Here is a 16,073-nt window from a genome sequence, read left to right as displayed (position 1 = left end):
GTCCATTTATTAAAATGTTTTTTTTTAAATCCTTTTTTAAGCTGAATATCTTGAACTTGAACCAAACAACAAGTTGTTTGCAAAAACATTGTTTAAGATAATTTGTTTTTAAACTTAAACAAATCGCTCGAAAACAAGTTGTTTACCAAAAACTTTTTTTATTGAATTAAAAAATCATAAAATCACGTTGATGTATTTTTTATTTACAACCTACGCAACTTTTAATTTTTTTTATAAACAAAATCAAAATTACGATTTTATCACAGCAAACAGTAATACGGCCATGTGCTTATAGTTAATATCATGTTATATTAAATTGTCTTGCACCCTATAACTACCAATTTTAATATAACCGCCAATTTCAAGGTCGATAGTTACCTGTTTAACGTTGACAAATCAACCTTTTATTTAGCTTAATTTTCGGTTTTTACGTTTTTTATAGAAACATGTTGAAGTTTAGAATTGTTTATTTACACTTGCATTAACTAATATAAATTAATGTGGTAATACTGAATAAGACCATTATTTAAATTGCTTAATGCAAAAAGTGGCAGCACTCTACTATAATTAAAAATATACATGATTAATATATTCACTACGCTATTATACTTTAGCTAACAGGCAACTGTTATACTTAAAGTATAACAAATAAGTGCAATTTTCTCCGCGTTATAAGTCGTTTCATTTTGTTTTTACAAAATACAAGTTTCAGTATTTTCTGGCGAAGTGCACGTTACTACCACCTCGTGGCCAGACGAATTCGGCGCAATTTTCTCTTTTTCAGAAGAAGGGTGTTCTTCTTTAAGTGGCTTCATTTTAGGTCGTTTTAGATCGGGAGGGCAGCCATAACGATCCTTTACCCGGTAGAATAGAACGAAAATGGTGAAATACAAAATTGGAACCATAATAATGAACACGTGGAATATCACTACGTCTCTATAATTAAAATATATATTTAGTAAAACAATTTAAAAGATTGGCAATTAAATAAGCATGTGCTTTTCTCACTTACACTAACATACCTGCATAGAAAAGGGTCGTTAAAAATTGGCGTTTTTACCAAAAAAGGTTGAACTTGTATTTGAAATATTCTCATACTGGCACTCCAATCTACGTCTTCTGGAACATGAAAATTTATAACCAAATCCCTTTCTTCGCAGCTATACGATCTTTTAAGGCTTATACCAGTAAGTAAAGCCCCTGCTTCGCTTGGGAGCTCAGCGCTGGTTGTGTTTAGCCTGACACTAGGTGATGTTGGTTGAACAGTGGATGTGTTTAGAAAGTCCATTGATATGTTCTGCATTACCCAGTTCCCCGAATCACAACTAGGTCAAGTTAAAAATTTAAGATCATTAAATGAAATTAAGGATAGAATTTAAAGTTAAAAAAAAAAGAACTTGCAAAAAAAACGTTTTTTTTTATTATTTATGATTTCTACAGGTTTTTAAGTAGTAAAACTTATAAGTCAAAATAAAAGTCGATGCTTACTCGTTGCAGTATGTTATATCAGTTTCAGATGGGCGCACAACGTCCCTTGTAAAGAAAAACTTCAACTCGATATCATCAAAAGTTAGCATCAGTAAGGATGTAAAAACGTGATCACAAAAGCTGCCATGCGTGGAAGCTTCTTCTGGTATAAATAGTTCAGTTGTGGTGGGCGATTCACCTCCACTGTAATAGAATTAACAACAACTTACTTATCCATTTAAAGCTGGTAATATTTATTTTTCAGAATTGTCAACTTTTTTAAAAATAGCTATTTTAATATAATAATTCTACGTGATTTTTACTAAGATTCTATATTTGTTTTTGTTATAAAATTACATTGAATAAAATTTAAATTTAATAAATCGTAAAAATCAATGCTACTTCAATAATCGAGTCACGTGACGTGACAAAAAATATTGAAGAAAGGTCATAACTAGATTTAAAATATTATAAGTAGCTCATTTAGTGAGTTAAATGTTATATGTTAAAGTCTGTGAGCCAGATTAAAAAGTTAAAGTCTGTGAGCCAGCAATTAATTAGGCGTTTTAGTGTTCCTCACTTTAAACCACTTATCCGTACAACAAATACAAATGGCATTGTACTACTTTGTCATCAATACAATTTTACTACTAAGCCTTCTATATTGAAGGTTATATATAAAATACAAGTAAAATCATGTTACTTACTTATACGTTAAGGTTATTGATGCGTTAATTTGGGCCAACAAGCAAATCTTAGTAAATTGTGTGTTTTCAAAATCGTTGCCCTCGATTTCAAAACAAGGATATTCCGGGTGTTCAGATCCACACCTTTCCTTTGTTGCAGTTAAAACAAATACAGAAGCCAAGAATACAAAGGTAAATTGCACAGCCATTGTGTAACGCTTAATTAATTCTAATAAAAATTACATCTTTCTAGTCAACCCCTTTTTGACATATAATCTGTAAAATAAATTATTTTTGTAATGATTAATTGGTTCCAAAACACAAAAATCTATCATAGGCCTAGTTAATATTTTAACTTTTTTATACTAATTCACTTTTAGTCTGTCTGGTTTAAATTTTCTCTTGCTTAAAATTTACCAAAAGTTGTAGTACGAACAAAATCGAATTTTCAAACGAATCAAATTCAACTGCAACAGCAGTGAATATCGACCGCGTACTTTTGCGTATGGCAATGTAATTCCATTCTCAATCAATGGTGGTTCCAATTAGCGCTTTGGCGATTTCCCAATCGGATAAGCAGAACTACGTGGATTGATTAGGGCACATACTATTTAAAAATAAATACGTTTTCTTGTTGACATAATCGACTTATAATTTCAGCTATTCGACTATGGTTACCCTAAAATTAATCATTGATCTTAAAAAAGCCTCTTTTAAAAAGCTATGTATAACAAAACCCCTATAATAAAATTTAAATAACCAGCAATTTTCGGCTACAAATTTACATACTACAAGATTTTAACAATACACTTAAAACAAAACTTCCCTTTTTTACTTAAATAACACTATCCTTTAACGTGTATACTAACTTAACTAAATTAACGACTAAGTTACTTTGTTTTTTTATAGTTATTTTTAAACTTTAAGCTCTCAGGCCAATTACAACAACAACAGTAGGTCCTGGTTTCATATCAAAATGCCTTTGATTAGTCTTTAACCTTTTAAGTTGTGAAGTCATTAGGTTAATATTTGCCTCGTCATGTCAATTGACACCGTCACCATTATTACCATTGGGAATAACATACTTGGTTTTCTAAATAATTTAACACAACTAACTGCATTTTATGCATTTTTCTTATTTATTTAATGCACAACAAATTGCAATTTTTATATAACATATGTTAATTTAGTTATTTTTTTAAAAATTGTCCTACGAACAGATAAGTAAAAATAGATTCCAGTTTCTCGGTAAGTTAAACGGTTGACTGACAGAGCGTCATTTTTTAAGCTAAATTAGGCTTGTTTTTTTTACTTCTAGAACTTGGAAACTACGCTAAAACTTTATAATAACTAAAGTTATATTATAACAGAAAATTATTTGATAGGCCTGTACTACAGAACTGTTAAATGTTAACGTAATTAAACTTTAATACCAATATTTTATGTATACCCAAATTGAAAGTTTTTTTTCTATTTCAGTTTTAAGTTTTTATATTTAATACTGTATACAACATCTGTATTATCATAAAAGCGTATATAACTGAAGGCACATACAATTTTTCCTGTTTACTTAAAATGTGTGCGCGTGTGTACTTAGTATACAAAGTCAAGCAACGTTATCGGTTATCTTTAAGCTGGGCTCAAGTATTAAAAATTACTAGTTTACTGTTTCAGCTATTTTTGATTCAGATATTAAATTGAACTTAATAAACATTACTTCCACAGTTTTCTACATGCTTTGTGATTGATAACGACCTCTGTGTTTAAATTTGCATCGGAAATGACAGACCATTTCCTTCGCATATAACAAACAACATTATATATAACATTTAAATTGTATCCAACAAACCATATATCTTCTTACGTTAAAAAAAATCTAATTGATGATTGATATATACGCTAAGACTTTGCCTAAACTCGAAATCAAACTACTGATGGTTACTTCCTTTTGCCTTTTTGCTATGGTTAACTGCTGAAGTAAACGCTTACTTGCAGTAGTGAAAATCATTTATTTTAAGGCCCTAAGCTATACAAAAAAAGACCATAATACAGCAATATTGTAAAGCATATTAACAACAGCCTATACAAACATATTGAGGAAATTCGTTGGCAATATAAAACAGACATTTTCACCATATGACTGTACTCGTTTGTCCAAGTTTTCTATAGCTTTCTTACTTAAAAACATTGAAAAAAAGTTTCTCTAAACCTTTATAATAACTTGAATTTTGCTCTAATTATAAAAAGCTAATTATGACTAAGAGAAAATTACTGTTATAGACCAATGTTATGCTTTTAGTTAGAATAAACAAAGAATAGCCTTCTACAACATGCACTACAACATGCATTTTCATCTATAATTAAAACGTAAATCCTTTTTGCGCTTGCGTTACGGCTAGAACATTATCCTTCAAATCGACCATAATATCTTTGCCATACAATCGTGACTCATGATTTAACCGTCATATAACATTTTCGAAGAATCGTGATAGCGAAAAAACTTACCAAAAGTCATAAACAATTTATAACAAATTTTTTTTTAAATAGACGAAAAAAATACCTACAATTCAAACTGCCAAAAATAACTAAGATAAGAACTAAGGTTTCGTATGTTTCAAGTTTTAAAAACTGACCGTTAACTGCAGACGTTATATAGACATTTATCTTTATAACGGTAACTTTGGTATGTGTGTGCTATACTTTGTTTAACCTAGCTTTTTAAAATATATATCAATTACCTTTAACCCGTCAACTACATTTAGATAATTAACAAAACCTAAATCTAAGCTATTTTATACTGCCTATACTTCCAATGTGATTACAATTTATCGAACGATTTGTATTTAACTAAATATTTTGATGAAAAACCAACATAAAAAAAACGAACAAAAAAAACGAAATAGTAAAACTAGAATGTCAACAAACCCAATATAACAACGGTTAAAATACGAGAGCAGATAAAACCATAAAAAACACAAGTTCGTTAAAAGTTTTATGATAACAAATACAGAATATAAGTCATGGCTATTTTACCAACAAACATACAAATATTTGGCAAAAATTTGAAATAAATAACACAGCCATATTTAAATATCGTACTGGTAATACTTTTACAAAAAAAATTTTTATAGAGAAAACAAAAATGACGTCATAATTAAAAAAAAAAGTTAAGCATACGTTTTATAGTAAAATTGCACTCAGTCGAAAACAAATTAATTAACAACTTAAGGTTCATTTTAAAACTCACAGCGGATATATCTAACTCAAGTTTCAGTAACACTTATAAAATAAAGAACTTAACATTTTCAAGAAAATATAAGAATTCAGTAAATGCCTAAATCGACCAATCTGAAGCGTAATAGTTACGTATATATGTTTTCAGCCCGCTATATATAAAGCTCAGCCATCAAAAAACTGCAGCAATTAAATGTCATGTACGCTAATGCTGAAGACTTGCGCAAGCAATTCAGGCAATTTTGGTCGTTCGAATGTTCAATCAAAAGAAGACAAGGAATAAAAAGTAAAAAACAAACGCAGGTAAAATAAAAAATAAACACTGGATGGAAAAAATAAGTTTTTTAATTGATGTGTAAGTTTAAGGCAAATTCGCCCGTTTTTTTCGGCTTCTTATTTTGTAGTAGAATAAAAATAATTTTGTAAAATTACTAGATTTAGAGTTGATGCTATTTACCAAAAGTTTAGTTAACAGTAAAGCATTCACAAAACTTTGTATAGTTCACCTTTTTTGCTACTGTATATAAAAAATCTTGTTTTAAGACAATGTGTAATAAAAAATAACTTACATTACGTAAGAAGTACCTTGATTAGTAACTAAAAAAATTACTGAAGATGTTAATAGTTCGATGTGAAAAGTTTGCTTAAATTAGGGTTTCGGCAAGGATTGCAATTACATCAAAAAGCTTTGCTCTTATGTGCGTCATACCACCGCTTATATTTAATCAAACTGCAAAACTCTTTTAAAAATTCCGAAAAATATAGTTTTTAGCAGCTAGCAGCATGCATTAGATATCTATACCTAGAAGTACGAGTACGCCTTATTTCTGCATGTGATCCAATCATGTTAGAGTATTCTGTCGACGTCATACGCCCTTTATAGGTGAGCGTTTGTTAGAAGTTGATGCAAATCTAGGCCACGGTAACGGCCATTCATACTGCCGCGGGAGGGAGCCATTGGACGCTACGTTGCACTCAAAATATTCGAATATTTTAAACCACCATGCCCGACTTAGCATGTTTGAATTGCTTATGTCTTTTAACGCCTGCAAATAAACAAATTTAAGCATTAACAGGTTTTCAATAAAATGTCATCTGAATATAATTGAAAAAAAATGTTGGTCTTAGCCAAATTTTTTTCATTTTAAATTTAAATATTTATTACATAATGAGTGTAAATTTTCAAACACTTACCGCTATATTACACATAGTGTGATAGGACCAAAACAGTCTAGTCGTTAACAGATAAGCGACAACAACGTCTATAGTGTAATGGTCGTGTGCTAACAAAATACAGATTATTCCGGTTGCAGATAACAGCCACGAAATCCAATGTAACCACCACCATCGTTTCGGTGAATCTGTGAAATTTTGTTATGGTTTAAATGCGGAGATGATTAACGTTTTGATTACTAAATAACATGTATCCGGTCTACCCGACCAAAAAACAAAAAATTTAAAAATTATTTCTTAACTGTATACAACTTACATTCGTGTATTGCTAGGTATGTGACCACTAACATAATGGTGTGGCCACTGAATAAATAATCACCACACAAATGGTGCGAACCTGTAACAGAAAGACCACCCCCAAATAAAAGACCAAAAGCACGACCAATCATCACTGATAATTTACCGTGTGCCTGAATTAGAATTTATAAATGTTAACAACAGATATAAAGTTTAATGCAAAAGACTAAACAGTATCAAGTTACATCAACCTTTACAAATTTGTGTAAAGTGTTACATAACGATTGCACGTGATTTATAATCACAAACCCCTTATATAACCTTATAACAACGAAAACCCCTTTGTCAAAACATTTAAACTACACTGAATCACGGTCATAAACCTAAAAGTGACGGCGTCAATTTTTTGCTGATCAATTCGTTTTACTTAATCATAAAATAACATGTTAAATCAAATATTGATTTTATGTTATCACAGGAAAAAAAATGATGGGAATTCTGATTGATGAATTAAACAAACAAAATGACAGTTGTACAACTTGTACATTGACCAAATTCCAGTGTTTACAGCAGTTAAACACCAATCAAACCAGTTTTTTTAAATTATATAACTAATTTTTGTTCTAGGTAACAATAAAAGTTATCTGAACTTAAAAAAAACAACTTTAATCATACAAAAAACATATGACAACCTTGTTATTTTATAAGTAAAGTGTTTTTTAAATTCAAAGGCACAACATTTTTTTAATTAAATTGGCACTTTCCGCTCAGTTATGTTAAAGCGGTTTTAATGTCATTTCTGTAAACCGTGAAATTTAAAACGATAAAAATCTAATTTACGTCAAACAGCGCCCAATATAGAAATAAGCTTGTAAGCTCTAGAATAAAGTCTTTAAAATTACCTAAAAATCATACAGAGTTAAGCAATAAAAACGAAACTACTGTAAAATGATGTTTTTTTAGTGTTGAATCTTAAAAAAATGTTTTAACTTAAATATTAACCCTTTAAGTAACAACAACAATAAATTTACCTTTGGTGCACACTTAAAATGCATGCCTGGTACGGGAAGTGTTGTTACATAGATCGTTAGAGATCGATAAAAATATAAAGTTCCTAATATAAAAAACAAGCGACGGGCAATAATTGACCTAAAAAATAAAAATTTTAAATGTTAGACTCTAAAATCAATATTTCAAGTTATCATATATATATATACTAAAAGGGTAAATTGATTATCACAAGAATACATAATGATATCTTACCTGTGTTTGTGAAAAAACATTAAAATAACAACAAAAATGGTTAAAATCATTCCAATCGATTCGCAGATGCTAAACGCCTTTTCGACTCGACGTGGGACAATATCAAAAAAAATATCCGGTAGAGGGGGTCCTTCAGTCATGGACGGGACTCGCTCGTGGACCAACTGAAGCGTGAACACAGACACCATAAAAGCTGAACAAAAGAAATTGTCAACTTCAGCAAAATTATTTTTTGTTCTTTGTATAAAATCGATTTTGTTGTATTAATAGAAAAAAAAGTTTACGGGGGCTTAGCGTTACGCAACACACAGCTATACGTCATTGATTACAAAAATAAATAAATAAAGGTTAAATAGTACCACAGTGTGTTTTGATACCAGTTTATGGTAAAATTAAATTAAACCGCGTTTAAGACTAAAATAAAATTATCTAGCCAAAAATCTAACCGCCAATACATTATACCGATAAGAATATAAAAGCTTCAACCACTTGCCGAATCGGTTTAGCGTTTTTAGTTAACTATGCCGCAAGCTTTACTAACTAAGCAGAAGTTGAACAACCCACGCGACTATATTAAAAGTTGAGACGAAACGGATATAATCCTTCGTATGAGCGCACAAATTTAACCTTATACAACTCTGCATGCCATGCTCAAAAATGACGTCATGTTTCTTAGTTCAAAGCCGGATGACTGGCATTGCTAGAATTTCAAGTATTTGGTAGATTGTGCAGGCTTTCCGAGAATTTAAGATTACCGCATTTGTTTTAAAGCGACCGATTATATACTGCGACCATGTTATAATAATAACCGTAACTAAACAGTACTAAGTTCATACATGGCATAATAATACGACATTCAAGGTGTTTTACTTAATTTCATTTGGCTACATTCCCATTAGATTTAAAATAAGAATGTTTTGGAGTGTATAAATTTATATTTATATATGTTTTGTTTATATTTATAAGAGCAAAACATACAACTGTGTTCAAAACCAGCATGTAATTTTATAAACCAAACAAGTAATACCTGTGAACATATAAACAATAGATGCAGCTGTTTTGAAGTATTCTGTAGGATAATGTTCTATACTTGTGTGATTTATACTTCCAAGATCATCACCTTAATTAAAAAATCAAAATTACTTAATATTCTGTATTTATTGTTTCATTAATTGGTGATACCATTATATACTGACAAAAAAAATTAAATAAGGTTTAAAAAATTTAATCAATAAACAAAAGATGTGATCTTGAGATATTTTGTAAAGATAAATATTTATGCTGTGTATGTTGTGGTAGTGCAGTGCGTGGTAACCTAATTTGTGATTCTGTGTAGGTAATTAATTATAGAAAAGTCGAAAAACTTTAAAAAAAATAAACGTGTTATGTCATGAAGAGGAAATGTGTTACAGTTACAGTAGCATAATTCTTAACATGCGTTACTAACATATCTATTAAAATTATTAACCTTTTTCTCCCTTAAAAACTAGCTTAGGTTATAATTTTACCATTTCCACTTCTAAGATGTTCAGTTGGACATGATCTTTGAGAAGGTCTTAAAATCCTGCATGAGGAATTGGGTGAATCCCAGCCCCCCTCTTTGACAGTACACCCTCTTTCCATTATCTCTACTTTTCTACCCTCACACAAACACATCACCCCTTTAACCACACAACTTCCTAGGAAGGATAAATACTTGGAAGCAAAAAAACTAATAAAATTTTGCGACTTTTTGGTAACTAGTATTTTCTTGTCTAAATCTGGGTCTGACTTTTGATAATTGTTCTTTAAATTGGACATATCTGAAAATGATTTTCTTAAGTTGTAAAAAACATGCCTTTTAAATGAGGGGCTACTGTCACTGCCATGTAGACTCTGTCTTTCACATCTTTCTACCTGTTAAATAGTTTTATTTTATTAAACTACACAGCATAAACTATAGCTGGTACCTTACCTTTTACTATAGCCTAGTCTTTTATCTACAAAAATAAAAAAAAACATGGTAATTTTAATTAATTACAAAGGTCATAACTTTCCTTAAAGAACATTTTAATACACATTGATAACCCCAAAACATAAAAATCAGTTTATTAAAACATAAGCTAGACCAAGATCAAAAATGAGTTAAAAAACTAACTAAATTATTCTAAGCCTAACTTTAAGATTTTATCTGGGATCTAAACTTATCCTATTTGTTTATAATAAAATAGTCTGTTTGATTTGATATAAAACTCCATACTTTCTAGAGCTAAATCTACCGGTGTGCATTAGTGACATGCTAGTGTCATTAATATTTAATCAGACTGTTTTGATTGCATCATAGCATTGTGCAATCAAATATTGTATTTAAGTGGCATTGGAGATAATCAAATACTGGTCTAATTATACCTTTAAAAATACAGTTCTACTTAACAACTAGGTCATGCACTTTATCTATTAGTTTTCAAACACAATCTTATCATATTAAGCTATTGTTTTAGACTTATTTAGTATACATATATTTCTATTTTCATTGATTTGTGTTTAGTAATCCTTGTATATTCAAGTGGAAGATTTTATTACAGAAATTTTTCTTGTAAAATGTATATATTTGTGTAATTTAGTAATTAGAGCAGACATTTTGTAAATTAAAACCTGATAGTAAGGGAGTGGTAGCATTGCTGTTATATTGATAATTTCCTTCAATTTGAATTTTTTCATCTTTATGTGAAAAACCGTTTGGAATTCGCCCGTTAGACTTAGAATGATTGTTTGAATTATGATTTATATAACCATTTCGTTTACCCTATTTAAAAACATTTTCTTAGTGTAATATTACAAATTTGCAACATTTTACTTATTAAATACGATATAGAAACAACAAACAAAAAATTATACCCACAGATTTTAAACTTAGATAAACATTGTGGGTTGTGTAGAGCTTAGTGTCTATTAATACACAGAAAAGAACTTATCAACACAAATAAGATAAATTTCACTAGTATGTAAATAAGCCTTTTGTTAAACTTACGTTTCTTTCGAATTCAATAGTTTTCATGTATTTGTCGAGTTGGGAATTTTTAAGGGATTCAATACAGATGTTTAGTTGGTCAATTTCAGATGAATCAGTCATGTGAAACGGAGCATGGTATAAATCATCCCGGGATAACTTTCGAAGGTTTTCTCCGTTAAAAGATGCATGTAGTATATCCTTCTATTTTAAAAAAATAGCATATAAATTAAATATTGTAGTAAAAAAAAAATTGGAAGACTAGTGTTAATTTTAACAAAACAAACATGTTTTTATTAACTGAACTCTCCAGATGCTGTGACGATTATTATTCAAATATTTTTTATTAAAAACCATAAATAATAATACAATTCAAAGGTAGTTTATACAAACAAAAAAAAATAGTTTTTTTACCACAATAATTACAGTATCATATGATTACTTTTTACTTTAAAAAGTTAGTACAAAATTACCTAAATTTCAAAGTGTACACACCTCATATTGTGGATGTCCATTTTCTTTAAACCATTTGCAAACCGTGTGAGGTGACCAGTGTGAAACATCTCCGTCTTCACTTTCCAACGACGTCATTTCTATCGTCGCATGTTTCTCCATTCTAAATTAACTCAGGTTTTTACAATTGCTAGCTGTGACAGACGAGCATTAAAAAAAATTAGTTTGATTCTAACTTCAAATTATATTATATAAGTCTTTTATTTGGCTAAAATAATAACCAGTTTTACCTTTAGTTGCAACTTGACCTTTTTTGTTCAATATTTCCTATTCTACTACGCACGCTTTTTCCATTCATACAAATATTTTTCTTCACTACAGCGAATCAATTTAAATGCAAAACGTTTCTTTGTTTTACTACCTATATGTCCCTAGGCTAAAAAGAAAGGCAAATTTTCTAAACATAATGTATAGAGAGTGCAATTTAGGTTAAGCAAGATTACAATTGTTTTAAGTTAATAAAGATATATACTAACGTACGCGTAAAAAGTAATTATAACAGATTTAGGTTGATATCATTACAAAGTTATTGAGTAAATTTTAACATAGAAAAACGCCTTAAAGAAAGGCAAAAAAAACGTTATAAGTCAATTCACTGTCCGCACTACTGTTTTATCTAATTAACTGCTAACAATGTATTGAAGTAACTTACATTGTACTTCACTGTAACATTACACCTGGACGCCTACAAACCTTAAGAGAAAAAGTTACAAAGTACAAAAATGAGTAAGGTACACTTTTGAACAACGACTTAACTAAATGCCCAATTACTCGTATAGTAGATATATTCCGCACGGATGACATCATAGAGTGAATTATGATGTTTAATTCTTCTAAACAAAGCAACTGAAAAGGAAGTAAGTTATGACAACAAACCTTTAGTTTAAGTTTATACGCTGAACCTAAAATAACAAAAATTAACCTATAAACGCTTGCTAAATCTACAGTGATCATGTTACAACAATACTTTTACTTTAAAATATATTTACATAATTGATTACGATAAACATGGTCAAATGTTATTGCAGAAATTTAGTAATTCACGTGGACAAATTGCCCTTAAAAAACTAAATTTATTTTAAGCGAGACAAAGGAAAGTAGCTTATGTAGACAGACATTCGATTCGAAAGGTCGTTAAACCAGATTTCGTCGAACTACAAGCTTGCTAAATTAACAGTTCTTTTTCCCTGGCGTTTTAAACAAATCAACTTTCCATTTATATATCCAGCTATGACCTTCATGTTATAATTAAAATTCAAAAACCAATAAAAAACTCTTTAGCTACGTACTGAATGTAAAATAATATCTTAATACAAATATCCTCTATGCTGCACAAGTCCATTACTTAAAACATAAATAATATATAGTCCTTATTGTAAAGAGGGTAACCTGCCCTAATACTATTCCTTTATTATATGTATTAATTTATTCCACGTTTTTGATTATGTGTTGCTTTCAACTTGTCTCTAAACATCAGTACGTAATAAGTAAATACGGTTTATTATTTAGTGGACTGTAGTGCTAACTATAGTTTCCTACAAATGCCAACGACTTCCCTTTATGTATTGATTAACTAGGGTTACATCCTACCACTGTTCTGAAAAAGCCCAAGTCTATAAGTGCATTGCTTTTCATTCTACTTTGCTACATAATACACCTTATATGTGGGCTTTTTGTCGTATGTATAAAAAACAGAACTAAACCTCCTTTCTCTACCATACACTTTATACGAATAACACGAACTTTAAGTTTTATAACAACTTTCTGAAGCAGTTTGCTTGTTTATAAGGCCTAATTTTGCCGATTTACCTTCACAAAACACACAAAAGTATGGCAAAATTATATTTTCGTTCAATCAGTCGAAGCTCAACAAGTTTTAATGATACTTCAAATGACTTTAGTTGGTACTTATAAGAGCATGAGAATTGTAGTGTAAAAACACAACCGTTGATAAATACAAATTAAACCCGTTATAACAAACTATAACGGAACATGTTGTTCATCAAAGGCTAAATGTTTAATACCTGAGCACTTTAAAAGCAAGACCATAAAATCTAATAAAACACCCTTTGCCTATAAGAAAATTTCATTAAGTGACATTTTTTATTATAAGAATGTAAAGATATAAGCAGTAACATCAAAACTAAAACGTAAAATCAACTGTTTTAGAACTTCTTACCGTTATTAAATATACAAAGTTCTACCCCAGCAGTTACACAAAAATCACATTGACTTAAATACAAACTTTAATGTCAGCGATATTTTAAATTTAGATACTAAATACATTTTACCTACATCTTACAGGGTTTATATTTTTTGTTATATTATTGATTACCTCAGTAATTTTAACAACTAACCTTTTCTTATTGCTTACTAAACAAAATAAAAATTTACGCTACCGGATTACAATAAACACAAATAGGAAAGTTAATCAACAATAAGACTATTAAATAAAAGTTTCTCTTAAAAAATATGCTTTTACTTTCATGAATTTATTTTGTAACTGACTCCTCTTTAAACTGAGTATAAATATAAGTATGTTTAGCGTTTTGCTGTTTAAATAGCACAAGAAACAAGATGGACAATAAAATGTTGAAAAAAAAATGTTACTGCAAAAAAATAACAGTCAGACAATTTTGAAAGAGAGCGTATTTCAAATAATTATTAATTAACTTCCTTTTTTTATTATGTTTATTAAAACGACCTAAATTTAACAGCCCTTAATTTTTAAACCTTCTAATACCAACTTGTCTCTTATATTTTTATTTCAACACAATGTTCGTACATTTTCGTACTGTATTAAACTTGCCATAGCTGTTAAATACACAAAGCGGTTTCTATAGTCTTGCATTACATCAACCACTAACTATATTTACATAATACGATAGCCCTTTAAAATCGGTTTACACATAAGCTAAAATAGTTTACTGGCTGGTAAAAAAAGATAATGCAACTACTTAAAATTTATAAATTTAAAAAATTTAGGCATTTAGGAGTTAATATAAACACAAATAACTATTTTTGTTTAGGTCCCTGCGTCTAACAATCTGTCGTTATTTGAAGTCGTGACTATTTTTTAAGTTGGTCATTCAAAATGGCCTGACATCAGGATATTGTATTTTATCAGTAAACTTTTTCTTAGTAAAAAATAAGCCTGGTAAAAAATAATACTGACTCAGTTTCTCTTTAATAATTTATGGACAGTTCTTGTCATAGCTTTGGCATATGGTTAATTACTACCGATTGTTTACTACAGCATCAGCAGCTGTTAAGGAAGCTATGTGCAAGTTGTTTTTTCTTTCTTTAAACATGTTACCCTACTTTTTAATTCCTAGCAGGCCTGCTGGACGACTGCAATATTGTTACTGTACTATACTATAGCTTGCTGTGATAAAATATATAAGTCTCGCTGTTGTCTGTGCTCATGCGGGTTTCGATTTTAAAATTAGAACTCATTCGCGGCTTGATAGCTTTCATAATAATGCACGCGCACACACGCATACCTCACAGACAAAAACGGTCACACACTTTTATAATTAATATTCACACACTCAAAAAAGCATTTTATAAAACGAATATCACCATTGTGTTAACTATCAATGAGATTGATTGATTTAGGCGGCTTAACTTTGTAACACATTAGATTCAGAGAAATATTTCAACATATGCAATTAAGCAAGTTGTAACGTAACTCGAGGTCGGTTGAGCAAAGTCCACCGTGTGCAATGTAAATGTAAAAAAAAAATGTTTTGCGCTGTGAAATCGTAAAATTTGTATTTGCTGCAAATATTGTGACAAAAAAACTTTGGACCTTCTATATTAAGTTTTAAGCATTATATTTTAACGTTTAAGCTAAAATGCAGTTTAAAAGTAAAAGAAGTTTTGAGAGTATTAAAATAAAGTAACTACAATTAATTATTTATAAATAAACTACACAAACCATACAATTGGCCTAAAGTTTATAATGTACTAACCGAATGGTTTTATTAGTTTATAAAACAGTTCTGCCTGCTGATATTTGCACAGCCTTTAGTTTAATTGTAAGCTTATAAAAACTTTTTATACAAGTTCATTTTACAAGAAATTTGTAAGCATCACAACTTTACTTTCCCTTTCTTTTTTGGTTGTTAAATAAAGTTAGAGTTTCAACTTGTACAAAAAAATTTTAAATATAAAACAAATTAAATTAATCTTAATATAAAAACTAATAAATTTATTAAAAAATATATAGGTAAATAAAAAAATTGAAAAAATCTTGATATAAATAAAAAATACCAAGCATATTGTTCAGCTCAGGGACGTCACCTATCGACCAATATAACTTACAACATAAATAAATTTGTTGAATGGGTAAACCATTAAACTGTTATAATACAAAAGAAATTGTTAAATTGAACTCAAGTTAGAACGCACTTAAGTTTATATTAAACGATTTTCTTAGTTTTTTAGTG

At 29.4% G+C, this 16,073-nt stretch overlaps 2 protein-coding genes across 3 annotated transcripts; both read right to left on the bottom strand.

Moving 5' to 3' along the window:
• Positions 1-182: 182 nt before the first annotated feature.
• Positions 183-2,461, bottom strand: LOC145749770 (uncharacterized). Its single transcript, XM_082565635.1, has 4 exons — positions 2,175-2,461; positions 1,489-1,671; positions 1,023-1,325; positions 183-936 (listed from the first exon to the last, which is right to left on the bottom strand). Exons 1-4 carry the CDS (start codon positions 2,360-2,362, stop codon positions 693-695), a joined length of 918 nt encoding a protein of 305 aa, XP_082421761.1. The 5' UTR covers positions 2,363-2,461; the 3' UTR covers positions 183-692.
• Positions 2,462-2,567: 106 nt separating this feature from the next.
• Positions 2,568-12,013, bottom strand: LOC145749758 (phosphatidylcholine:ceramide cholinephosphotransferase 1-like). 2 transcript variants are annotated; one of them, XR_014283651.1, is made up of 11 exons: positions 11,853-12,013; positions 11,605-11,725; positions 11,131-11,313; positions 10,755-10,905; positions 9,148-9,240; positions 8,121-8,313; positions 7,889-8,006; positions 6,877-7,030; positions 6,582-6,748; positions 6,190-6,433; positions 2,568-2,760 (listed from the first exon to the last, which is right to left on the bottom strand). XR_014283651.1 is itself a non-coding variant. In XM_082565620.1 (10 exons), the coding sequence occupies exons 2-10, from the start codon at positions 11,722-11,724 to the stop codon at positions 6,254-6,256; spliced, it is 1,359 nt and encodes a 452-aa protein (XP_082421746.1). In that variant the 5' UTR covers position 11,725; positions 11,853-12,013; the 3' UTR covers positions 4,980-6,253. The 2 variants fall into 2 exon arrangements, 1 of the variants encoding a protein (XP_082421746.1); XM_082565620.1 differs by lacking the exon at positions 2,568-2,760 and having other exon boundaries at positions 4,980-6,433.
• Between the last annotated feature and the right edge of the window lie 4,060 nt (positions 12,014-16,073).

This window comes from Corella eumyota, chromosome 1 (assembly GCF_963082875.1).
Source record: "Corella eumyota chromosome 1, kaCorEumy4.1, whole genome shotgun sequence".
Lineage (NCBI taxonomy): Eukaryota > Metazoa > Chordata > Ascidiacea > Phlebobranchia > Corellidae > Corella > Corella eumyota.
Note: the sequence above shows the minus strand (reverse complement) of the source record. Positions and strands in the feature narration are given on the sequence as shown.